The sequence below is a fragment of the Thamnophis elegans genome, chromosome 4 (assembly GCF_009769535.1).
Source record: "Thamnophis elegans isolate rThaEle1 chromosome 4, rThaEle1.pri, whole genome shotgun sequence".
NCBI lineage: Eukaryota > Metazoa > Chordata > Lepidosauria > Squamata > Colubridae > Thamnophis > Thamnophis elegans.
The window spans coordinates 32,593,292-32,619,467 of NC_045544.1; the positions used below are offsets into that span (position 1 = coordinate 32,593,292).

The 26,176-nt window shown below is 35.8% G+C and overlaps 1 protein-coding gene across 2 annotated transcripts in view; it reads right to left on the reverse strand.

Annotated features, from left to right (window-relative positions):
* Positions 1 to 119: 119 nt before the first annotated feature.
* LAMA4 (laminin subunit alpha 4) overlaps positions 120 to 26,176 on the reverse strand; it is a 104,632-nt gene continuing 78,575 nt past the window's right edge. For both annotated transcript variants that reach the window (XM_032215685.1, XM_032215687.1), the window contains 16 exons: positions 24,762 to 24,933; positions 24,273 to 24,404; positions 19,999 to 20,141; positions 18,828 to 18,966; positions 17,261 to 17,398; positions 16,056 to 16,189; positions 14,639 to 14,803; positions 8,887 to 9,040; positions 7,668 to 7,858; positions 6,935 to 7,124; positions 6,104 to 6,259; positions 4,965 to 5,124; positions 4,034 to 4,164; positions 2,287 to 2,380; positions 1,931 to 2,050; positions 120 to 803 (listed from right to left, as the gene is read on the reverse strand). In XM_032215685.1, coding sequence (XP_032071576.1) covers positions 658 to 803; positions 1,931 to 2,050; positions 2,287 to 2,380; positions 4,034 to 4,164; positions 4,965 to 5,124; positions 6,104 to 6,259; positions 6,935 to 7,124; positions 7,668 to 7,858; positions 8,887 to 9,040; positions 14,639 to 14,803; positions 16,056 to 16,189; positions 17,261 to 17,398; positions 18,828 to 18,966; positions 19,999 to 20,141; positions 24,273 to 24,404; positions 24,762 to 24,933 — 2,365 coding nt within the window. In that variant the 3' untranslated portion in view covers positions 120 to 657. The remainder of the gene's footprint in view (positions 804 to 1,930; positions 2,051 to 2,286; positions 2,381 to 4,033; positions 4,165 to 4,964; positions 5,125 to 6,103; positions 6,260 to 6,934; positions 7,125 to 7,667; positions 7,859 to 8,886; positions 9,041 to 14,638; positions 14,804 to 16,055; positions 16,190 to 17,260; positions 17,399 to 18,827; positions 18,967 to 19,998; positions 20,142 to 24,272; positions 24,405 to 24,761; positions 24,934 to 26,176) is intronic.

Below are 26,176 nucleotides of genomic sequence, written 5' to 3' on the forward strand. Positions count from 1 at the left end.
GATTATAACAGTTTTAAAATGTGTAGGATTTTACTGGGTTTGGGAAATTGAACAAAACCCATACTACTTTACCATAATTGAACAAAAATGTATAGGAAAAGGAAACCCAGAAGATACTGTTTTAGTGAAACATGTCTGTTATATAGTTTATTCTGTAAGATACATGAAGCAAAGCAAACACCGTGAACAGAATTAATTTATCCCAAGACATAGCACCTGGACATTCCAACAGCAGCTTATTATCAAACTTCTGATCAAACTTCTGATGGGATAATAAAATGATTTTTTGTGGATTGAAACTGAAACCCACAGTTGCTAAGTCATTTGCTCCTGAAATGCTGACAAATGCAAAGTCAGGCATGCCTGTGATTGTTACTATACAGTAGTGGATTTACATTTCTTCCCACTGGGTTGATCACTTTCATTCCCCAGTTAGAAGACTGCAGCGATGTTTTTTTCTAACACAGGTTAGGAATCTGCATTTCCCCCCCCCAAAAAAAGTGTACAAAGCTCTTAATGATTGCAAGCTTTATGCTATATCATTTATTTAAAATGAGTGATATATTTTAATTCTTCTGATACTGAAAATTAAACCCTGCACAGCTTTTGCTGCTGCTTCAGTGCTATATATCCTTGTAGTTTTGTAGTACCAGTGTTTCACATAGCAGGACATACATTGATGCTCACAGCGCCACTGACCAAAGCTGCCTTACTGAAAATCACTGGCCTTTCATCAATCATAAAGTTACGAATGCATCCAGTAAAAGAATTACGTGTGGTCAGGCTGAATGTCAGGAAAGCTTCTGTGAAGAAAAAACATTATTAGCCACAAATTGTTCACAAGTGACATTATAGTATCTAAATGCAAGTACATGCTTGGAATGGCTTTAACTGGAATATGAAACTTTTAATATACACTTAGTACCATTTCTAAGCTCAGCTTAGTAGCATTTCTGTGGGGTTTTACATTTTTTTTAGTAAATTCAACTTTTTATTGAAACTATTAGATATTCTGAAGCTAATTAAAGAAAAGGTTGTAGATTGGATCTGGAGAAAGGCATTAGAAAAAGGATTTGAGAGAAAGTTTCATAGAAAACTCAAGATCAGGAGACTCCTACTTGAAGGGATGGAAATGATATGATAAACATGTTCCTTTTAAAATAGCACTTAACACTTACAGCAATTACACTTATATACCACCACAGTGCTTTAAGCCCTCTCTAAGCAATTTACAGTCAGCATATTGCCCCCAACAATATGGTTCCTCATTTTATCGGAAGGATGGAAAGCTGAGTAAACCTTGAGCTGGTCAGGATTGAACAGGCACTGGGCAGAATTAGCCTGCAATACTGCATTCTAATCACTGCGCCACCATGGCTCTTAGCAGATATGGTAGGTAGGAGATTTGGATCTTTTTATTGTTTATAAGATCGTTGGCTTCTGATTTTCCCTTGTGATGAATTCTATTAGCATATTTAATTAGTGGTATTAATGAATATTCAAGGCACATGGACATATCTTTACATGCATCCAGTACATGTGGGAAATAATTCAAAACCTAAATCATAAAAAATTAAAATTATTGAGCATTAAGTAGATAACATCTCTGATAGTATCTCTTTGGACATAAGAAATAAATGTTATTACAGTACATGTTTATAAAGTCCTCAGCTTTATCAAAGAAAAGTTGCATTAAACACCAAGTTCCTAATAATGCTCATGTTTTCTGTTGGTAATCATATAGCCATATAGCCTTAAAGAAAGCAACCGTTTTGTGTATTTTTTGGAAAGTCAATATGACATCACTTTTATAGAATATTTTTTGCTTTAAAGTGTTCATTGGAACTGGTGGACTAATAAATCCAAATAAACAAGTTAAATAGTCCATTGTCTTAATTTTCAAAAATAAAGTGATAGTAATTAATCTTACCTGGTGCTCCTCCAACAAATACCGGCTCTCTATGGTCAATTGCTCTTGGGTTTAATGGTCCCACGATATGATTCACTTCTGAATCAACATCCAGTTGTATCACATTAGCATCTCTAATAACTATTATGCAAAACAAGAAGAAGATAATGTATTTTCATATCCCAAACCATCAGATTAAAAAAAGGTTTTGAAAATACCAACTTGTCTAATTGTGCCCTGGTTAAGGCTTCTTCAGTATCTGGGAGTTGAAGTCCACAGGTCTTAAAGTTCCCAAGGTTGGACACCACTGTCTTAGATGGTTTAAACTAAAGAAATAATCCACAACAACCATTGCAGAGCTGTTGGTGTTGACTCACCTGTAATTCTGTGCCATCTGCCATCACAGAGACTTTGCTTTGGTGTAACTGTAGTTGAAAAATCTTTAATGCCATTGTTTAATTTCACAATAACCTGGTAAAGTAATTGAGTTCAGCTTTAAAATCTTAATATTATTTAAAATATTATCTTAAAAAATTTAAAACAAAATGTTTTTCACCAGCCTTAAGGCTTACACTATAAATGTAAGATTCTTCCCCTGTGCTTTGGTACTTAGATAAGGAAGGCTGGTTTACTTCTTACTCATTATACAGGCATTTATACATGCAATTTGAGTGTGGAGAAGGGCCTATCAAATCCAGTAATTGTTGGATAGGTAGGATTATGATTATCAATACATGAACAGTATGTTATACAACACATAATATATGCTTTATAATAGATATACGGTACAATTAAATATATATTTTACTAGGCATTATTTGTTTTAATGTAATTGGTTAATAAGAAAAAAAAGTAAGAAAAAGCTTTAAAATGTGCTAATTGAAGATTATGCATTTAACCATCAAATGTTTGAAATTATTCAAGGTAAAATATACCCAACAGATAGGGTTAGTTAATAAGCATGAGATGAAATGGAAGAAAGTGTTATATAAGCAAGATAGGTTGAAAAGTCCAGCAACCTAACCATCCACACATTGGATCATTTCAAAATTGCATCTTCCAGGTGAGTCATGACTAGAATTTCCAGAGCTACCCCGATTAGGGAATTTTTAGTTCTGCTATATCTGGAAAGGTTGAGGTTGGAAAAGTGAAACTATGCCTTTGCTGGCAAAAGCTTTAGACCCACTGTTGTATTTCTCTCTAGCTTCATTTAGAATTACATTGCAAAGGTCTTCTGGCTACTCCAATACATTCATCTGTATCTACCAGTTTGCTCCTCTTGACTGCTCCCAGTTGGTGGCCTTTTCCATAAGTGAAAAGCAGCTTTGCAGAAATAACATACTATGCTCAACACATCTGCACTGCTAACTTGCCCTGTTGTGAGTACTGTCAGTCAACCAACAGTTTCTGGAAGATAGAAGTGGACATCATCTCTTTGGTTTATCTGGTAATGGGATTGGGCTTTCTGTATTTAATTTGTCAGACTCATTGGCTTAAGTGAGGCTGGATGGTAAAATTTCTGTCTCAAATTACTGCAAAATGATGGAGAAACCCGATAGAATGGAAGATAGTTTCTTAATCCAGACAGATTTTTTCTCCAAAGACTGCTGAGTGTTATAGCAGTAGGGCAGATCAGGGACAGGTAAAATGAAATGTGAATGTGCTCTATGAATGCCTATTGTTAATATTAAGTGCACAACTATAGCGTTCAAATCAGATTTGCAACATTTATTTTTAAGTGCAATAGGAAGCCGCCTGATTCTCAGAACCAATGAGCACTAAATACATTATGTTATGAAATCTTTAAAAAGAGTTGGGGTCATTTCCCTAAGCTATTTTATAAAAACATTTAATTATTTGCTCTTGGCAATTCTATGGTTTCCTCCCTAACTTACACTTAGTTTTAAAAATCTTCAACTATCCACACATGTTTCAATTGAGCAGAGATATTTTTGGAACATGCTATAAAAATGTTCGCTTGATAACATTACTACTTATTTCAGAAATTGGAACTTTGCTGATATTAAAAATAAGGAACACAAGGTGCTTGACAAAAAGGTGGAAAAATCTGATTTTGAAAAATCAATGTAAAAATAGGGAGGAGTGGTTGGTCCTTTCTCATACCTGCCCCTGTTTCATATGTATATTCAGGAACTCTCCATTTACATTATGTGCATGCATTAGTATTCCAGAACTGCGCCGAGGGCGGACTTCAAAAACAACTTCGAATTGCAGACCCAAGCTAAATGATTCATCTGCAAGGAAAAGTCACACAATATTTTATTTAAAGTTAATTTGTGAAATTATTCACATGCTGTAGAAGAGGAAACAATAACTAAAGATCCTTTTAATCTCTTTTAACTCTGGAAATTTAAAAGTATTTTTTAAATTTCAGTGACTATGCAATTCTTCAATATTATGCTCTTCTAAAATTCTTACTTCTTTTAGATATGCTGTATAATTCTTGCTTTCATGCAGTATTTAGCAGATTCTCAACTTGTAATCTGCTGATGGTTAACTTGTGTTAATGAAGCAATACCCAATATAATCCCCAGTATAGTCTTGGTATGGCTTTATCCAACATGCCGCTGTATACTTAATAATGTTTAGTGGTAATTTGCATCTTTACTTGAGCTATGGTGATATTATAGTATTGTGTTAATAATTACTTCCCTAGCATAATGCTGTCCTCCCAAATATTGGAACTATAAACCCAGAACTCAAGCCAATATTTTAATTGGTATTCTGGGGTTTAATTGTCTTTATGCATAGGGAGAGCATTAGATTTTGAGAACTTATGTTCTGATCAGGAAACCAGCAGAATGACAATACTGATTATACTATGTAAGAATTTCTGCCTTTGATGTAATGCAAAATTGTTTGGAAATTTAGTCCATTATATGCCAGAAATATAACAACACGCTGAGTAATTTAAAAATAATTAACTGACTAATAATCCTAAGTATATATTTTCCCATCTCTTTGCATCAGTAACCATAGGCATTTATCTAAAGGTTTAATAACCACCACTAATACCACAAGAACAACTCATTACCAAGTATAATGTATCCCCCTTCGGATGAAAAATAGGTTCCTTCTTCTGATGGTCCTTCAAAACAAGGTGTTACACTGAAGGTCTGTGACGGAGAAGTGACCGGCTTTCCATTGAGCTGTAGACTGCCAAGACAACCACTAAAACTGTACACTGAGTTAATCTAGGGAAACAGAGTTGAACAAAGAAACAGATAGAAACTTTCATTTAAATACCTACTGGTATACTACTACTAGTGTATATAGCCACGTGTTTCTAAAATACAAGGAAGCCAAGACAGAATCAAGGTATTTGTGAAGAAGGCTTAATGATAGCAGGCTAATCAATAGATTGCCTATTGCAGCATTTCTCAACTGTGTTAACTTTAAAATATGTGGACTTCAACTCCCAGAAATCCCCACCTAGCATGCAGGTTGGAAAATTCTGGAAGTTGAAGTCCACACATCTTAAAATGGAAAAGATTGAGAAATATTGCTCTACAGGTAATCTTTGGCTTAAACCATTTGTTTAGCGATTGATTGAAATTACAATGGCACTGAAAAATGTTACTTGTGATCAGTCCTGACGCTTATAACCATTGCAGCATCCCCACAATCACATGATCAAAATTCAGACTACCTGGCAACCATCATGTATTTTTATGATGCTTGTAGCATCCTATGGTCATACGATCATCATTTGCAACCTTTGCAGATGATGTCTGACAAGCAAAGTCAATGGGGAAAGCTGCTTAACGGCTGCATACACTTAACAACTGCAATAATTCATTTAACAACTGGCAAAAAGCTTGTAAAATTGGATGTAACTCACTTAAGAACCACCTTACTTAGCAATGGAAAGTCTGGTCTCAAATGTGATTACAAGTTAGTGATTCTCTGTATTAGAGGAGAATAAAAAAACTACGATGAAGGCAGTTCAGCATAGACATCAGGAAGAACTTCCTGACTACAAGTTGTCACCCAGTGGAACAGGCTGCCATATGCATGGCAGTGAGTTCTCTTGGGCTTCAAACAGGTTAGATGTTCATCTGTCGAGAGATTATTGAAGTAGATGATCTCTATGACTCCTTCCAACTATGATTCTGTTAACTCTCACAAATAAACGTCCAAAAAGAAACATTTATTATAGAAAAATGTATTTACCTGGATATTTTTAGCAGCTTTCCCTGGTGCCACACCTCCTATGTAGAAAGGAGTAGTAACTGGCCATGTATTATCAGAATAAGGAAGACTGTCTTCTAGTACTCTGAGGCCATCAATAATCAAACGACCAATATTCTTCTCTCGAACAAACATTACCTTTTTTAAAACAACCACAACATGTTTATGTTGAAGATAATGGAAAAGATGTCATTGTAATTTGCAGAGAGTATATTGTGATAGCTAGTCATCTATCCTGTTTGCTTTTTCAAGTTATTTAAATAGAAAAGGCTGTTGAGATTTTTCTAGTATTTCTATTGTTTTTTCAATTTAGTGTGAAAAGTAAAAATTTGCCACTTAATAAAATAAGAAGCTGGTTCAGTGCAGTGCGTAAGATACTTATTTCTGAACAGATAAGTAGTGCATACGAATGCACGCACAAACATTTATATTGTTACTGGATTATATTTTCATTGTGAATTGTTGCTCTCTAGTTTTTTTGCTGGTGTTTATTCCTTATTTTTATCTTTATTGTTGCAATTCTAGTGTACTTTTCAATATTTTTAAAAGATAAGATATGACAAAAATTAAAGTATATTCTCAGAAGTATATAAGAAGGTTTGGAAATTTAATTATTTTTCTCCATAACATTTTGATACAGAAACTGCATAGATGGAAGATGACCTGTTTTATTCCTGATCTTTGGAAGGTGCAACATTTTAGTGCATTAAAACTCCAATTAACTACCAATTTATAAATATACTTATTCGGGGGTAAACGATACTTTTTTAAAGCTTATAAAGATTCTACCTGGATCTTTCGATTTCAACTTACATTATGCCACTGGCCATCATTGTACTTCTCCTGGGTTCGGATTCTTAATTTCTGGTGATCTCTATTGAACATATAAATAAGTCGTCCATGGGCAATGAAGAGGGCCATGAAATGTTCCTCTGCTTGGTCCGCAATATAGAAAATCATTCCATGGGATGAATGAGTCTTTAGACTGATGGAGAATTGAGATCTGGTAAACAAAAATGGCATTTTTCTATGAAAGAGATATTGATTTCCATTCACAAGCTGAAAAAGAAATGAAATGCTGCCTCCGGAGAACAGTTTATAATGTCAAAAATAAGCAGTTTTTATTTGTGTTAACTGATATACCCAGTTACAGGTAATCCTGTAGGGCCCTGTTACTTGAGGGACCAGGTATCTTTCACAGTGTATCTCATCTGGTACATGTTGGCAAAGCCGGCATGCTTTGGGTTCTTTTGATTACATAATGCCCTCTGTCAGAACCCAAGCATTATGCCTTTTATGTTGCAATCCCAGGCCTCTAGAATGACATCCATCAGAGAGTAGTGTGGCTCCCATTTATGATGGCATTCCAGAAAGACTTGAATATCTGACTTTGCAGTAGGATGGAAGTGGTCTCCTTGTTAGATACATACTTGTACATATATAAACAATTTTGGAATCAGGCAACAGATCTAATAAATTAATTTAATAATTTGCAAATATGTGAATAGTTATTTAATATTTTATAGGTATATTAAAATATGATTACCTTTCATAGAAATCCTCTGGTAAGTAATCAAACTCTTGCCGGCTATTTGCTGTCCCACCAAAGAGATATGCCTGTTCAGTTGCTTTCGGATTGTTGGAGAAATGGCAGTGTGAGTCCCTCTGATTTCTCAGTTCTTGTTCTTTATTTATGACAGATGAAAAAGGGGATGTTCCTTTTTTACTTTTTTCAGCCTTCAAACAAAACAAATAAATGAATGTAATCAACAAACTGCTGCTGGACAGGCACAGTTTTCATTCTGCATACATTCCTGTATGTTATTTTTCAGTAAGTGTGGCCCAGGTCTTATTCTTCACTTCATCATACTATTTGGATGACTTAGCTGTGAGTAATATCAAAATTGCATAGGCAGGTGCTATAATGGAGCAAAGGTACAATTTGAAAACTCCTCAAGCAGGCCACATTTAATCTTTGATAGGTGAAGTTCTTTCAGTTACCACCATCTTTATTTTCTTTGCTCCAACATGATGGAATGTTGGAAAAAGTTCCATGAAGAGTTTCAGAACTTTGTCTCTCCATTGGCAGGATAACCTGCTGATAACCCTTCCCCCCAACTGAAAATAATAGGGCTAAATGTGACGTGGAGGTAGAAGCTGGCAAAAACAAAGAGAAGCCAAGTTTGAAAATGGATTTGAAGAAAAAACCTCTAGAAAATTAATCCTTGGGGGAGAGGCAGTTGGGCAGTGGCTTTGAATGCTGCCAAGTACTCCAGTCTTTGATTCCTTGTCAGGTCATGCAACTCAGAGCAGAGCTTAAGCTGCTGATCCTGGCCTTCCCAGCTTATACATACATGGAAATTCACTGACAAGCAACCCAAAGGGAAAACAGTAAGTAAAACGGAGTCCACTACTTCCCCAAGTACCTAGGCGTTAATACATTTTATATACTTTTTAAATACTTGTTCATAGATAAAAGCAGATTGTAAATAGCATTAATAATGATGTAAAGGATATGGGAAATGTATTAAATCAAAGCAATGTGGAATGTGTTAGTATGACTGTCGTTTCCTGCAGTTCTTTTTCTTTTTTCATACTGTACCATTTGTTAAAAATTACAACTTTTGAACAGGATAAATTTACATTGAAGTGTCTTTCAATTAAAAAAAGTTTAGAGTCTGCACAAGTGGCTCAAAGAAGTCTGCTATTGGTTAGCATCAGTTCCTATCTAGAAAGCTGTAAGCCCGATGTGGACACTCACTCACCCTTTTGCTGTGGCTTTCCTTAGCTTTGGAGGAATTTTTTCTTTTTTTATGAAAAAGGGCAACTGGAGGAGATTCCACAGGACATCCATAAAGAGATGCATGAACTTTCTCAGGGTAGCGTTGAAAGTCTTCCACCTCAATATCTCGATCTAATCTATTTAAAAGAAGGTTATTATTAAATCAATTTTGATTTCGCATATACATTGAGACTGATTTTCTACTGTCATCAAAGATGTTACTTGCGTTGTCAACTGAGTGGATCTTTACACTTTTGCAGTATCTATCATTGATATATGTGTATTAGCTCATAGGCAATACTAGTTGTCAGAGAGGTCCCAGATTCTGTTCTGTTGTAGCTAAAGTGCCTTTTTATAGAGTTGGTAATCAGTTTATAAAGCTAGCTATCAGTTAAAACTGGCCATCAGTTGAAACTATGATATTTAATGAAACATTCAGGCTTTGCAAGGAGAAATAGGCTATTGTCCTCCTGTCCATAATATTGTATTTTCAGTTGACCACTGTATGACACAGCATTTTGGATAAATAGGTTTTGGTGTGATCCAACTGGGTTTTTCTTGTGTTTTTATAAACTTTGTTTATTTGAAATGTAAGTTGAAGTGACGATAGCTACCATACTTTTTGGAGTATAAGACGCACCGGAGTATAAGATGCACCAAGGAGTTTGAAGAGGCAAATTAAATTTTTATAAGATTTGCTAAAAAACAACTAGAGATGAAGTGTACAAAAAAAACCAGAGAAGGGACGATTACATTACAGGGAAAAGAGTTGATCATGCTTAAACAGATTCCATGGAGAATTCGTGAACAACGTAGACAATACCAATTTTTAACAAATCAGTTAAATAAAAACAGAATAATGTACAGATGGTTGATACCAAAAGGGGTACTGGTATCTTGACAAGGAAAAAGATATAAGATAGAGAATCTAGAAGAAGCGCAGAGATTCTATGAAGAATACTGCAAAGGGGAAGAAGAACAAGGAAGTAAAGAGGACCTAGAAAATCAAGAGGAAGAAACATCAACAACACACCTCAATTCAAAATCTCTGGGATACTATGAAAGCATACACAAGAGGCCTTACGATTGCCTACATGGCGAGAAAAACTAGAAAACAAAAAGAGCAACAAGAATGTATGCAAAAAGAACTTATGGAAGCCAAAGATGAACTACAGAAAGACCCAAAGAATAAAATTAAAAAAGAAAAAAGAGAGATGATAAAACATAAGATCAACTTAATAACTCAAAAGGAATTAGCACAGAAAATTAAAGCAGCCAGACAAAATCACTAGCCAACAAACCTGAACGATGGCTGGCATACAGATTGAAGAATAAAAGAGAAAAATGATATATCAATTAAAAGATGATGAGGGAAGAATTCAATACAAAGCAGAAGAAAAGAAGCATATTATTCATAAATACTTCGCAAAACTATATGCGCAAGATAGTATGGAGGAAATAAAAATAAAGCATTATTTAAACACAGAAAAGATAACACCAATCTCAAAAGAACAAAGGGAGGTGATAAACAGGCCAATAACGTTAGCCAAAGTGGAATTAGTCCTGAAAAACCAGAAAAATAATAAATCCCCAGGACCAGACAGAATACCAGTGGAACTATACAAATATAACAAAATAATATTGGAAGAGCTAGGAGTAGAAATATTTAATGAAGTTTTAGGAAAAGCCATGATACCTGAATCATGGACAGAAGCAATAATATCACTAATCCCAAAAGAAGAAACCAACCAACAAGAAATTCAAAATTACAGGCCAATTTCATTATTAAACTCTGATTATAAAATATTTGCAGCAATTATGGCAGGAAGAATTAAACAGGTTTTAAATGAACGAATACACCCGGACCAAATGGATTTTTACCTCACAGACACATTAAAAATAATACAAGAGTCATCCTAGACATAATAGAGTATTACGAGGCGTATCCAGAAAAGCAAATGGTACTGGTTTTCCTTGATGCACAAAAAGCATTTGACAACGTAATCTGAAAATTTATAATAACACTATTGGACGAGATGAAATTCGGAGAAAAATGTATGAAAATGATAGAAGGATTTTAAAACAGTCAGACAGCCAAAGTTCTGATGAATGGAGATCTAACAGAGAAGATTGATATAAAAAAAGCAGTCAGACATGGATGCCCCCTCTCTCCTTTGCTGTTTATATTGACTTTGGAAATTTTATTAAATGAAATTCGGAAGGACCAGGGAATAAAAGGTTTAAGACTCAAAAATGAAGAATATAAGGCCCAAGCCTATGCCGATGACTTAGTATTTGTTCTAGAGGACCCATTAGAATCCAGCCTGAAATTAATTAAAAAATTAGAAGACTATGGCGAAGTGGCTGGACTAAAGATCAATAAAGACAAAACAAAAATGATAACCAAGAACATGACAAAAAAGCAAGAAGAGGAACTGGAAGTAGCAACCAGAATGCAAATAACTAAAAAAGTGAAATACTTGGGGATCTGGGTGGCGGCAAAATGTTCCACAATTAAAGATGATAATTATAATAAATTAGTGATACAAATAAGGAAAGATTTAGAAAATTGGAAAAATATTCAGTTATCACTCATGGGACGTATAGGGACAATTAAAATGAATATTCTACCAAGAATTTTATTCCAGTTGCAAGCCGCACCTATTAATCCGGGTAAAAGATTCTTTCAAGAATTAAACAAAATAACCAATAGGTTCATTTGGCAGGGATGAAAAGCGAGGATTAAACTAAAGTCAATGCAAGACAGCAAGGAGAGGGGAGGCTTAGCATTATCAAATTGGGATTTATACGCATCAGCAGTAACAATAACATTGGTGAAGGATTGGATAGCGCTAAAGAATAAAAGAATTTTGACCTTGGAAGGCCATGATTTGCAAGCAGGCTGGCATACATTCCTATGGGATGATAAAAATAAAATGCACAAATACTTTCAAAATCATTGAATTAAGATAGCGTAATTGCAAAAATGGCTCAAAATAAAAAAACCCACTATGTGAAAATCCAGAATTGACAAAAAGAATGACTCACTCAAATTTTATAGATTTGAACAAAATGCTAAGATACAGAGACTTAATTGATAGATAGGGAAATTTAAAAACAATTGAAGAATTGGCAGATCAGAACATGAAAGTTGACTGGCTAACTTATCTCCAAATCAAAACTAAATACAATAATAATACTAAATTATATGACATCGAAACAGAACCACACGATTTGGATAAAATTATTCAAAGCTCAGATAGAAAGATAATAGGGAGAATATATAAATTTCTCCTGAAGTATAAAATGGCAGAGGAAATTGTGAAAGAACAAATGATAAAATGGGCGCAGAACTTTGGCTATAATATTGAATTAGACAAATGGGAAAAATTTTGGGGAACAAATTTAAAAATGGTACTATCAGTTGCATACAAGGAAAACCAGTACAAAATGTTTTACAGATGGCACCTGGCACCAACAAAAGGTTAGCTAAAATCTTAACAAATACCTCCACAAAATGTTGGAAATGTGAATAAATACACGGAACATATTACCATTTATGGTGGACATGTGAGGAGGCTAAAATTATTTGGAAAAGGATCAAAAATTGGCTGGAGGCAATAACGGGGGTTAAAATAGAATGGAAACTTGAAGTTTTTTTATTAGGAATAATGTCTGCGAAATACAAAAAAGAAATCCAGTATTTAATACTACATATAATTACGGCAGCAAGGATTGCCTTTGCCCAGAAATGGAAAAACAAATTAATTCCAAGCAAAGATGAAATAATAAGAAAGGTTATGGATTGTGCTGAAATGGACAAACTAACTAAAGAAATCCAGGGAAAAGAAGAATCAGAATTCTACCAGATATGGGATAAATGGTATAGGTGGATGGAGAAAAGAACCGAATCAATGAACGAATATAACAAAACTAAAAAACAATAGTTATGATTAAAATAAGTTAAGAATGGTGAAATCCAAGTGAAATATAATAGAAAGGGAAATAATATAAGGTGAGTGGTATCAATTGATGATTGCTATTAGAAAGAACAGGAAGCTCCTGTTCGTATTGTATTGTGTAAATGTAGTGTACATCTAAGTTTTGTGTGTGTGTATTTCACATGTTTGTTAATAAAAATTTAAATAAAAAATAAAAAAGTAGGTAGATCGATAGAGGGTTGGAGAGGGAGAGAAAGAGAGAAATGCAGTAGAGAGAGAGAGTGTGTGTGTAGGTAGGTAGGTAGAGGAATAGAGAGAGAGAAATAGAGATAAGAGAAATACAGTGGATTGGTAGGGAGAGAGAGAGTAGGTAAGTAGGTAGGTAGAGGGAGGGAGGGAGAGAGAGAGAGAGAGAAATACAGTAGGTAGGTAGGGAGAGACAGGTTAGGTCGGTAGATGTTTCTAGGTCTATTTATCCCTGTGCTGGAGAAGGAAATCGCTGTCAATCTGCAGCACCTAAGACTTTGTTTCTGCTGGCACAGCACTTGATCAATGTAATTCTCATCTCAGTTAAAGATTTTTCCAGAAGGGAAAAAAAGTTTTTGCACTCTGCAAACCTCCCCAAAACGGCCCATTTTTCGCAAAAATGGGCCCGTTGTTTTTTAAAAAGGCATGAATTACCTTGGAGGGGGGCTGGCAGAGTGCTCCTTGGGGGGGGCAAAAATGAGAAAAAATGGCCCTTTTTTGTGAAAACGGCCTTGTTTTTGGTAAAAAAAAAATTGCATGCATAGCCTTATGGAGGCTTATAGAGTGCTGCTGGAGGCTGGGGGGGGGGGGCAAAAAAGGCCCATTTTTTGCTCACTTCTGCCCTCCCCAGCCCCCAGGAGCTGTCTGAAAGCCTCCATAAGGCTTTGCATGGCCGTTTTGGTGAAGGGGCAGGGCTTCGGGAGGCAAAAAATGCTGTATTCGGTGTATAAGACGCACCCAGATTTTCAGCCTCTTTTTTGAGGAAGAAAGGTGCATCTTATACTCTGAAAAATATGGTAATTTGACTTCAACTTAGCATTTTTGCTTAAAATGAATCTCATATTTCATAATGAATTAAATCTGCTGTGGTTTTCACGATGACTAATTTTTAGTGACAAGAAACATATTTTGCATAAGCCTTGGAGCAAAGCTGGAAAATTGCAGCTAGATAAATAGATAGTTGGGACAGCCAGCATCAACATAATTTGTTTCATATTCTCAGTTGTCCAAAGTGCAACATAAAATCTGTTTAACACTGATAAAGCCTAATTCCATTCAACACAAATCAGAAGAGCAACCAATTATTTTTAATAGGTTTACTTCTCGGTAAAGTTATTTTCTTCTATATCTTAAAACTAAATGTATATTAGAATCTGTCTGTCTGTCTGTAAATCAGTCAGTCCGTCCGTCCGTCCGTCGATCCATCCATCCATCCATCCATCCATCCATCCATCCATCCATCCATCCATCCATCCATCCATCTATCTCTTTCTCTCCTCCACTCCCATGATTTTTTATAAAACTCTTAATGAAGGATTTAGGAGAATTCGAAAACCTGCTCATTGTTATGTGACCTTTGGGGCGCTTCTAATAAAGCTATTACCCCATAGTGAGTTCATTTGTTTTTCCTCTGATGTAGATTCCTTTAATCACTTACAATATAGCAAAATATTAATTTTAAAAAGGAAGCTAACACATTCCCCCCCTAAGGCAGCAATATCATGGCTCAAGAAAAGGACCCCACCCCCAAAGCCCAAATGCTCTCACCTTGTGAAATAGGCATTGCTTATGCAGCCAGTAAAGTTTGCTAATTGTGTACTGAGGGGTGAGCCTCCAAAGTAAAATTTCTTGGTGCTTACAGGCTTTATCTCAGCTGCATCCTTTGCTGGATTATTTTTGCTTTGTCTTTTTTCATCTACCAAAAGTTCAAGCCTGCGGAGAACACAGATCTCATGAGGAAATCTTTAAAGGAACTTGGTTGACAAGTGAGAAACTGTCTCATTGTTAGCACTTATTTCTTGAATGTTGAATTTGATGAATGGTTCACTAGGTGGCAGCCTCCACGTAGGAGAGTGAAAGCTGCGATTCTTTAATCTATTTCTCAGCTTTGACCTGCTTCTGGTAATATATAATTTAGGCTTAATAGGCTTTAGCCAAGATGTCCTAGAAACATTTTGGACAAAGAGGAGCAGGAATTGAAAATTAATAACTTTAATTTTCCAGAGATGTAGGACTGGTGCATGAAGGAAACTTCTGCCTTGCTTCCACTTGTTCCCTAAAGCCGTGATGGCGAAACTATGGCAAGTGTGCCACAGGGGGCACACGGAGTCCTCTCTGCAGGCAGGCGAGCCGTCACCCAGCGTAGGTCCACCACGCATGCATGCGTGCTTCCCTCTGGCCAGCTGATTTTCGGGTCTGATGTGCACGCGGGAGATGCACATGCACGGGGGGTGGGGGGAGTGCATGCTAGATTTTTGGCACCAGAAGGCTTCAAGGAGGGGCTCCGGAGCCCAGGGGAGGCCATTTTCGCCCTCCCAGGGGGTTCAAGGAAACCCTATGGAGCCTGGGGAGGGCAAAAAACAGGACTTCTGGAGGTTCAGAAACGGCCGTGTTTTTGGCTTCTGGAGGGCCTCCAGAGCCCGGGCAAGGCCACTTTTGCCTTCCCAAAGGCTTGAGGAAAGCCTCCAGAATCTGGGCAGGGTGAAAACACCCCCCTTGCATGGGTCACACGCGCATGGCAGATAGATGGGGCACATAGCATTGTGGGTGTGGGGCACACGCACACATAATTTTGGCATGTGAGGACAGAAAGGTTCACCATCACTGCCCTAGAGTTCAAATACTCATTTTTGCCTGTGGTTGCTGATCCACATAAATGCTACTTGTCTCATGGCAGGGTTGCTACAGACATTGGGTTTGGGTCTAATGATACTGGCAGCCTTCATTCTATACTTGTACACCAGTAGTGCTTATTGAATGCTAAAGAAAAGATAATACTATTCTTGTATGAAGATCAAGTGTCCAACTAATTTTGGTAAAGGTTGAACACAAAAGTTCTTCCCCCTCCCTTGTTAATTTTCTTAACGAAGAGCTTACTCTGATAATAAGGTTGCACTTGATATGCCAACAAATGCAGGCTAATGATATCTATGTGTGTTAGAAGAAACATATTTTACTACTTTACTTTTCAGGTGAGATAGTTGTCATGACAAAATGGGCTTTTCCATCATTAAAGGACTTGTCTGCTGTCTGAACTTTGACTCCTTTTGCATTTAATACCACATTTCCCTTTTCCATGGAAATAGAGAACACTTCTGACTGAAATGAAGAAAAGAACATGTTCTTATTGCTGGGAATGGAATTCATGCATTCATTTTTAATTTTTTTAAAAAAATATATTTAATTTCACCCACCTTGCCAAACAAGCTACTCTGGGCAATGTACAACCAAGCTATACAATCAATCAATATTTAAAACCATTACCCCGATTAATCATTAAAAACATGAAAACCATTAAAAAGACTATAAAAACATCAAGAACAAAAACGTTTCAGATGAAGGGGATGTTAATAATGGGGCCAATTCACTAGTTTACCCATTCCCTAGGAGCCCCTGGTCTACTGGCATAACCAGTTTTTAAGGGACCTTTGGAAGCTCAGAAGAGATGAGGCTGACCTCACCTCAAGGGGGAGAAGATTCCACAGCATGGTGCCACAGCCTAGGGATCACCAGATGTAGCTCCCTAACCACCAGAACGTGTACTGCTTTCTTTGCTAAATCTTCTGGGATGGGCAAATGAAATTGAGAGAGGTGGTCCCTCAGGTAACCTTATTCTATGCCATAAAAGTATGTACACACACACATACATTAATTGAAGGCTTGATCATCTAATTGTCCTAAACACTGTAGAAAACACTTTGTATTATACAATATATGAATACAGATATATGTTCCTGTGCATATATATGTGAATCCACACACACATTATTATAGTTATAATCATTGTCATCATCCCAAATTAAATCTAGATCAACATTGCATTCTGGAGAAGGTCAACCATGTCACTAAGAGACTACGTAGACTTGAAGATACATAATCTATTGTCAGTTTCACTATATCTTTAATAAGGAGGCTTTTTAAAGCTATGGATAGGTCCTATGAAATCTAGTCAACACATTGATTATAATTTATCTCAGGGACATCTTTGTTAAATTTATTGGACTGGTGTTTATGGGATTTAATTTACATTATCCCTCAATATATCTTTTGCACTTAAAATTTCTTTAAGAGCAGTTTTTTTTCTTTAAGAAGGAAACAAGACTTTTGTCTTGGCCATATTTATTTTAAAGAAATACATTTAAAATACATGGAAAACAACCCCAGACTTACATCTTCGGTGCAATAAAACAACAGTCCATTAGGCTGTAAAGTTCGGAAATTAAAGCCGCCTTCAAACGCATGAAAAGGAGAGATTTTCTGGCTGGATGCAATATAGCTTTCACCATTAAAATATGCTTTGCGGGACATCTGTTCATCAAATAAACAAAACGAACATATAGGAAGAGTAGAGAGCAAAAGATGAAAATAACAATAGCAGGAAGAATCCAGGGGGTCAACTATCACATTCCAAAATGCCCAGTGATTCCGATGTTGATGTGTGATCATCACAGAGCAGTGAGTGTGAACTCTTTATCACACCATAACAGAGATTCACTCTTGACAACCTCTTCCAGAGTTCACCAAACACTGCTGCTCTATAATTATTTCCTTTCAGTGGGACTCACATATCACTATTGTTGGAAAGAAATTAGCTTCTACAATAATGGCACTGAGGAAATTGTGCCTCAATGTGTCCCATTGAATGAGATTCAGATAATACTTTTGGAATCTCATACACAGATTTGGAGGATGTGCACCTTGTGTTTCTTTTCTCCTTCTGTAGAAGTTAATAACTCAATTGAAAAATCAAGCAGCTTCAGGAAGACCTTAAACCCATTTCCAATCTCATGGCACATAGAAAGTTAGGTAGAAGAATACGGTCTAGCTGACTTCTTGCTAAATGAATTGTATTGGTGCTCTGAAAAATGGAGTGGCCTATGATGATCACTCTATGATGAATAATAGTGCTATTACTTATTTATTTATTTATTTATTTATTTTACTATTGCTGTTGGTGCCATAATTGGGAGTACTACTGGTATTATTAGAAATATTAATATTTATTTAGCCTACTGTCAATGTCACTTATAGGAAAGTCTTGGTAGATTGGATAGTTGAAATATGTATAGTTCAGTGCTATCAAGATATCTCTATTTGAATCTAGGTCAACTATTCTTAAATAATTTGCAAAAGCTACTTCTATTGACAACAGTGACAAAAGTGAGAATTTGACTGTAGAACTTAGGAAACTTTATACCACTCCTATGTACTATGATTTTGAAATAAAACAAAAAAAAAGCTTGCATTCATTTGATGTTCACTTTAAAAAAATGCTTTGTGAGCCTTTTGCTCTCGTAAGATGGGGATGGCAAATTTTCATTTTGTCATCCTGTTATAGTGAACTGTTAAAGACCATACTTGAAGTACAGCATGCAATTGAAAATAATCTAGCTTAAAATCTGATCTGTGGAGTGAAAAAAGACAAGACATAAATATTTATTAAAGTGTCAAAACATCTGACTGTATAAAATCTATCACACTGGTTTTCTTTCAAAGATGTATTCTACATTCAATAACAGATACCACTTCCCATTATTTTACTCAAAAGAAATAATATTGTATTAAGAGAGAAAATTGCTTTAAGAAATGTTACCTTTTTATTCCCTAATAATACAAATTGGTGAAAGAAAACAAACATATTCACAATAGAACACAAAAAAGATCATGAAATAAGATTATATATATTTAAAAGCAACAGAAAACCAACGTAGAGTTTAAAAGTAAGTACTACACTTACAAGTGATTCTTCAGGACAGCCATAACCAATTCCCAGGGTACCTGGCTCTTCCAACAAGTTGAAGTCCTTCTTTTGGAACTGGAAACCTTTCATACAGCCCGTAAAGGGTGTACTGATAGCCAGGTGTGAGCTGACACCACTGTTAAGGCAAGTGAGATGTTTGTTGAGCGTCAAGGGTCATGGCTAGTGGATTCTAAATACAGAATGCCAATGCAAAATAAAACAGACTGCACTGTTAAATGGGAAAGAAACGACATCTGAGCAGATTCCCTCATCCTCTAGATTCAGCCTGAGAAATACAAATAACCCTAAAGCGATTCATTGGAGGAGGTTTCCAATTGCTTAAGGCAGAAGTACAACCATCCACCATAAAGCAGTTAAGTGAAGTAATAGTGTTTCCACGTTATTACTGTGAATAGGCAGTGGCAGGTCACTGAATAAAGGACACAGTACCTCTGTTTCACAGCCATATTCTGATGATGCGGTGAATGGCAGAGGACAACCTTATCTATTGTTGGTGGGAAGTTTCACTCTCTGGCAGTTTATAGCATTTTATATCAAGAACATTTCTTGCAAAGTGTCCAGACTTTGCACAGAATCTTGTCATGATGCTCATGGAAATCATGGCAGTGACTGTTATAATGATGCATTGCCTTCTTCCAGAGGAACTGTAATTGGGCATTTTCATATAATGGAAACAAAGCTTGCAAGTGCATTTATTTTTGGGTGTGATTTTTTTTTGAATGATCTGAAAACGTTGTCTCCCACTTGCAAGTGTAGATTAAAAAACAACAGTTATAATCAAAACCCAAATACTCCACCCCCCAAGAGCTGAAAACAAGCAGTATACAACAGATCAGAAAGTGATTTCTCCATATGAGGAAAGAAGATTACGTAAAATGACTTTATAATAGACTACACATTAAATATGCCTCACTTGGCTGGAGCAGAATGACCCAGTAAAATGCTGAAGTATCTTTTCTCAGACTAGATAGCCTCCAAATGGGTGACCTCAATTATTAGATGTTCTCTAATAATTTGTCATTTGCTTTGTCACCATTACAGAATAATATACAATATACAAATTCACATCATTATATGCATTATGTAATTTCTAAACGAACATCAATACGCAAAGGGAAAAAAAACTTTTAAATGATTATAAACCAACCTAGATTTTAAAATCTCGGTAGGAGCTCCTCCTATATAGACATCACTAAATGGCATGCTTTTCTTTTCATTTTCCATACTTTTTATATGTCTCCTATCCACTACCAAGATCATTTTCTTGGAATTATGATATATGACAGATATCTGAAATGAAGAAAAATAAAGGTAAAAGACACAGCATAGAATCCAGTGAATTGTTTAATTTATAATATATCTTTCATGCAGGAGCAAAAAGCAATGTGCATTCTTCCCCTTTTATTTTCCTAACAACAACACCCATCCACAGAGCTTGCACTGAGGGAGAGTAACTGGCTCAAATCTGACCGTGGGAGCTTTTGAGTCTGAGGCTCGACTAGAACCTTGATATTCCTGTTTGAAGTCAAATGCTTTAACCATTATACCTCTCTGTCTTTGGCCTTTTTGTCTATATCACACACCAATATGCTGATGCATTATAATGCTTTACAGAGAAGTCTGTAAAATCAGAACAATTTGTAGTGAGAGATGATGGAAAGAGGAAAACACATTTTGAGGGGAGCTTTCTTCTCATGTTTTTGCAGGTAGGTCCAGGTCAATAACACTGAAAGGATGAGAAGGAACAAAAAAAGTCTTAAAAGCTCCATTACTGTCAGCTGTTCAAGGTAGCTCAAGTCAAGAAGTAGAGGATTCCAGGAATGCTATTTTATTCTTATAAAATATAATAATAGAATTTTGAAAGCCCGTCTAAAACCTTCACTGCTCCCTTTTAAGGACAAAGTGGGACTGTTCTTAATCTTTTTCTTACATTTTCTATTTTCTCAGAGATGAACTATTTTATCAGTTTCACTTCTTTCTCAAGATCAAGATTACAGTATATCTATCTATCTATCTATCTATCTATCTATCTATCTATCTATCTATCTATCTATCTATCATTGTTTTCAAATAACTCAAGGTGATGAACATATCCAACACATTTTCCTCATAATAACAACCTTGTGAGGTGAGTTTGGCTGAGAGTAACTGGTCCAAAGTCACCCAGCTGGTTTTCATGAACTCACGACTTGAACTCACGATCTCTTGCTTTCTAGCCCGATGCCTTAACCACTGGACCAAACTGGCTCTCTTTTAGATACTGTATGTATGTATGTTATATGCACATATATGTATAGTATAAATGCATATATATATATATATATATATATATATATATATATATATATATATATATATATATATATATATATAAAGTCACAACCCCTGGTATGCTGATTTATTTATCAGCATAAATATAACATATATATATATATGTGTATGTATGTATGTGTGTATGTATGTATGTATGTATATATATATATATATGTATATATATATATATATATGTATGTATGTATGTATGTATATATATATATATATATATATATATATATATATATATATATATACATATACATATATATATATATATATAAGATTTTTTTTACAACCCCTGGTAAGCCCCAATTATGGGAGGAAGCTAACTGCTTCCATCATCTGTCCTTCGGCTCGTCACAAGAGTCCATCACGACAGAAACCCAATATTTTTACTGTTGCCTTTGTTATATTTGTGTTTTTTATTTGTGCTGATAAATAAATAAAGGGAGACTAGTATAGATCTATTTCAAGCTATTTAGCTCTCATCAGCTAGCCATACCCTTACTGGGATTTGAACCTGGGCTATATTGCACACTAGGCATACTAGGCAGAGATCTTAGCCATTGGCCACAGACTCTTATCCGTTTATCAGCGAAGCCAGGGTGAAAGGTATCTATTAGATTTTTTACAACCCCTGGTAAGTAATATATATATATATATATATATATATATATATATATATGTATGTATGTATGTATGTATGTATGTATGTATGTATGTATGTATGTATATATATATATATATATATATATATATATATATATATATATATATATATATATATATATACACACACACACATATACATACACACACACATGCATACAGTATGCCAAATCTGTTCAATCATATTTAGCAATGAAAAAGAAAAAGGAAAATAGCTCAGAACATCCTATGAAGAATAGCTCTACAAGCTGCTATCATTTTCTGCTGTTTGCATTAACTTGAGCAAAGGATAGGTTTTGTAGTAGATGGAGGGTGATCTGCAGGCTAAACAACCTTCCTTCCCTGTTCTTTCTTTGCAGTATTTTGCAGAATTGTGATTAAGGCATCACAATTTGTCTTGGCCCAGTAAATCCTAATTTCAGGTGCTTGGTCCTAGGAAGATTCCGGAATTCCAGGCTTTGCTAGTCATGCTGCTGATTTCTTACCAGCAAAAACACAAAGAAGAAAAGTTGCTGTGGGATCAATGGCAAGAGGGCCTACAGAGTCAGTCAAAAGATGTTTGTATTCCTGATGATATAATCAAGAAAAAAATTACAATTTATTAAGGCACAAAGCCGCTTGTGTAATCTTGGGCCTGTCACTCTCTCCACCCTGGAGAAGAAACAGTGGAAAATCATTTCTGAAAACCTTTCCAAGAAAACTGAGTCAGTGAGAGCTAGGTTTGATTCAGCAGAAATAATAAAGAAAGATTGAAGCCATTTACATTAGAAGATCTGTCTGCTGCAATTCACAGCAATCAAAGTATGGATGGGTGTGCATGTGCATATATGTACAGCATATTTGTAAAAATAATAAAGGTGGGATATAAATAAAACAAAAATAAAATAATAAATAAATAAATATATACACATACAGGTGGAACGCAAAAAATTAGAATATCGTGCAAAAGTTCATTTATTTCAGTAATGCAACTTAAAAGATGAAACTAATATATATGAGATAAGACTCGTTAAATGCAAAGCAAGATAGTTCATGCCGTGATTTCTCATGATTGTGATGATTATGGCATGCAGCTCATGAAAACCCCAAATCCACCATCTCAGAAAATTAGAATATTACATGCAATTAATAAAACAAGGATTGTACATAGAACAATATCGGACCTCTGAAAAGTATAAGCATGCGTATGTACTCAGTACTTGGTTTGGGCCCCTTTTGCAGCAATTATTGCCTCAATGCGGCGTGGCATGGAAGTTATCAGCCTGTGGTACTGCTGAGATGTTATGGAAGACCAGGCTGCTTCAATAGCGGCCTTCAGCTCTTCTGCATTGTTCGGTCTCATTTCTCTCATCTTTCTCTTGGCAATGCCTCATAGATTCTCTATGGGGTTCAGGTCAGACGAGTTTGCTGGCCAATCAAGCACAGTAATCCCACGGTCATTGAACCAGGTTTTGGTGTTTTTTGGCAGTGTGGGCAGCTGGAAAATGAAGTCAGCCTCCCCATAAAGCTCGTCTGTGGAAGAAAGCATAAAGTGCTCCAAAATCTCCTGGTAGACGGCTGCGTTGACCCTGGTCTTAATGAAGCACAGTGGTCCAAAGTCCTGTTGCTCAGTGGTCCAAAGTCCTCTTTTCTGATGAGAGCAACTTTTGCATCTCATTTGGAAACCAAGGATCCAGAGTATGGAGGAAGAATGGAGAGGCCAATCAAGCACAGTAATCCCACGGTCATTGAACCAGGTTTTGGTGCTTTTGAAATAAATGAACTTTTGCATGATATTCTAATTTTTTGAGTTTCACCTGTACAGTTTAGTGCTTAAACCACAGGCTTCTTCCTCCCAACATCTAAGGCAACAGCCATGTCACGCTTGGGGGTGAAACAATAGCTGTAGCTGAGAAATCTTGATATAAAATTTCTCTTGAACCTGGGAAAAGATGGTTGCTGCCTTTCCAGCTTTAATCCTAAGAGTTTGTTATAGTGTTTATTTATTTATTAAATTTATATGCCTTCCTTTGCACCTATAAGATGGCGGACACACAGCATTCATTGTTTGGAATCAAGATCACTCTACAAATTAATTCTGAGAACTCATTACTTGTTTCCTCTTCTATACAATCTATACTGAGTCCTTTTCTTCCCAAAGTTCAAATGTTATTATTGATGGTTGTTCCTTGTGGGTTGAAAAGGGAAAAGAAGCTCTTTTCGGAACCTTTTAAGTGTTTTTTTTTTAATTTGACAAGCATTTGTTGTCTCCTTTTGTATTGGGAAAATTATACATATTGACCCTTCAAGCTAACACCGGTTGATAGTGTACCCCAATATTCAACTTCTACATGTCTACTCCCTTTAATAAGCACTTAGTTTAATTCTGTGGGAATCTGCATGTTTTGTTGTTGGTTGGACAAGCTAGACAGAAATGCAGATAACAAGGCAATTTACCTCATGGAACTTTGCATCATTAATCAGAGCCTTCTTCATAGAATCTTCTAGAATGACAGGACCGTTACTGAAGCCGAAATCATATTGCAGGTACAGGTATCCATTTTGCATCTCCAGGCTGAAAAACATACTCTGCATAACCACAAAATTAGATGTTTCAGAAAAGATTGGAATTTTTAGAAGTTAAAATGTATATTTTTTACTCTTCTTCAGTAGATAAACCTATTAATACTAATTAATTACTATATTGCTTCCTATTATGATAGTTCTTGAAGCAATTTACAATCAACAGGCAACGTTCAAATACAAGGAATAACCTAAAGCAGTATAAAATGATATGAAAATAATATCCAAATAACTTTGAATAATCAATTGGATCTTCTTCAGAAACAGAATTTAAATAATTTACTTCTTAATATATCTGAACAGATATACATCAACAAGATAAGAACTCATAAAACGTGTTGTTTCTTTCCCCCTTTTACTTACTCCATTAACCATCAGAAGGAGAAGACCATTATCACTTGGTGTTCGAACTTCTATATCAAAACGAGTCACAAGACCAAACTTCCCTCTGCTCTCAATATTCTTTGCCAAAGCATAACCCGAACCATCAAAGAAATAGTTTACAACTCGGCTCTGTGTAAAGGCCAGTTTATCTCTAACATGAAGAAAAAAAGACATAAAGAAATATTAGGAAACTGGACTATATCCCACAGTCTGAAGATCTAACATAAAAACCAGACGCAGGTGGAACAAACTGACATAATTGTTTTGAATGGCAATTGATTATCTAGTCTGGCATTCATTGTATGATTTAGGAGATATATTTCTGAAGTGTTTACTGGGAGGGTAGGATTAGCCCTGCTGTTAGGATGAGTCAAATGACCCAGATCATTTTCTGCTTTTCCTATTGGGGAACAGAATTGAATAGCCCCAGGACACGTCATAAATTATTTACTGCTTTGGGTATGATAAAATAGAAAGAGAGCGCCATTTTGCTTTTCACTCTGGGATCTTATTTTCAATCATTTTGTACTAAATACTTTTGATATTGGAAATGCCTAAAAAAGGTTAACATAATTTTTGATAGGTCTTAAATATGCTGAGCTGAAAGGGATGCCCACTAACTAATGGAAGGAAAGAATGCTCAATGGGTGCCTTTTGAATAAAAGAGCAATGTCTTAGAAATTAAAACACCATAACAGAGTCGTAAAAATAAGGAATGATCCCATTCCCATAAAATCTAAATCTATTGGTCAGGAGTTATGTGGGCCTAGATAGGATATAAGCCAATCAGAATTTTGAGAAAAGGAGTAAACAATCAGACCAATGCAGTGGTGCTCTTCATCCATTTCTATCCGGTTCAGGCGAACCAGTAGCAGCAGCGTCGGGAAGCTCCACCCATCCTCCCAGACATCATCATGTCCCATTTTTTACGCTCTGCGCAGCACAGAGGTGGTGCATGAGAGTGAAGTTAGTGCGTGTGCGAATGCACTCACATTTGCAAACCGGTAGCGAAGGTAAGTGAATACCATCCCTGGACCAATGTTTTGTCTCATATGGAAGGTTCTCTTGATCTCCTAAGCTTGGTCATCAATGCAGCCTATGGAGTGGATCTCATATACATGTACTTTATGCACCTGTGCAGCCTCCCACTTTCTTTTCACCCCACCATATTTACATCTGAAATGTTTGAAGACTGGTTAAGAATTAAACATTCTACAGCCCTGCCTACCAAAACAGGGCATATATTAGTTTTGATTGGTACAGACATCTACCTTTTGTTGAATTAATATTTGTTAACTGTGATAGGGAAATGGCTTTTGATTGCATAGTTGAGATCAGCCAGTGTTTTGGATGCATTTCCACATGGTTGAGATCATAGGTGCTGGAAGTTATGG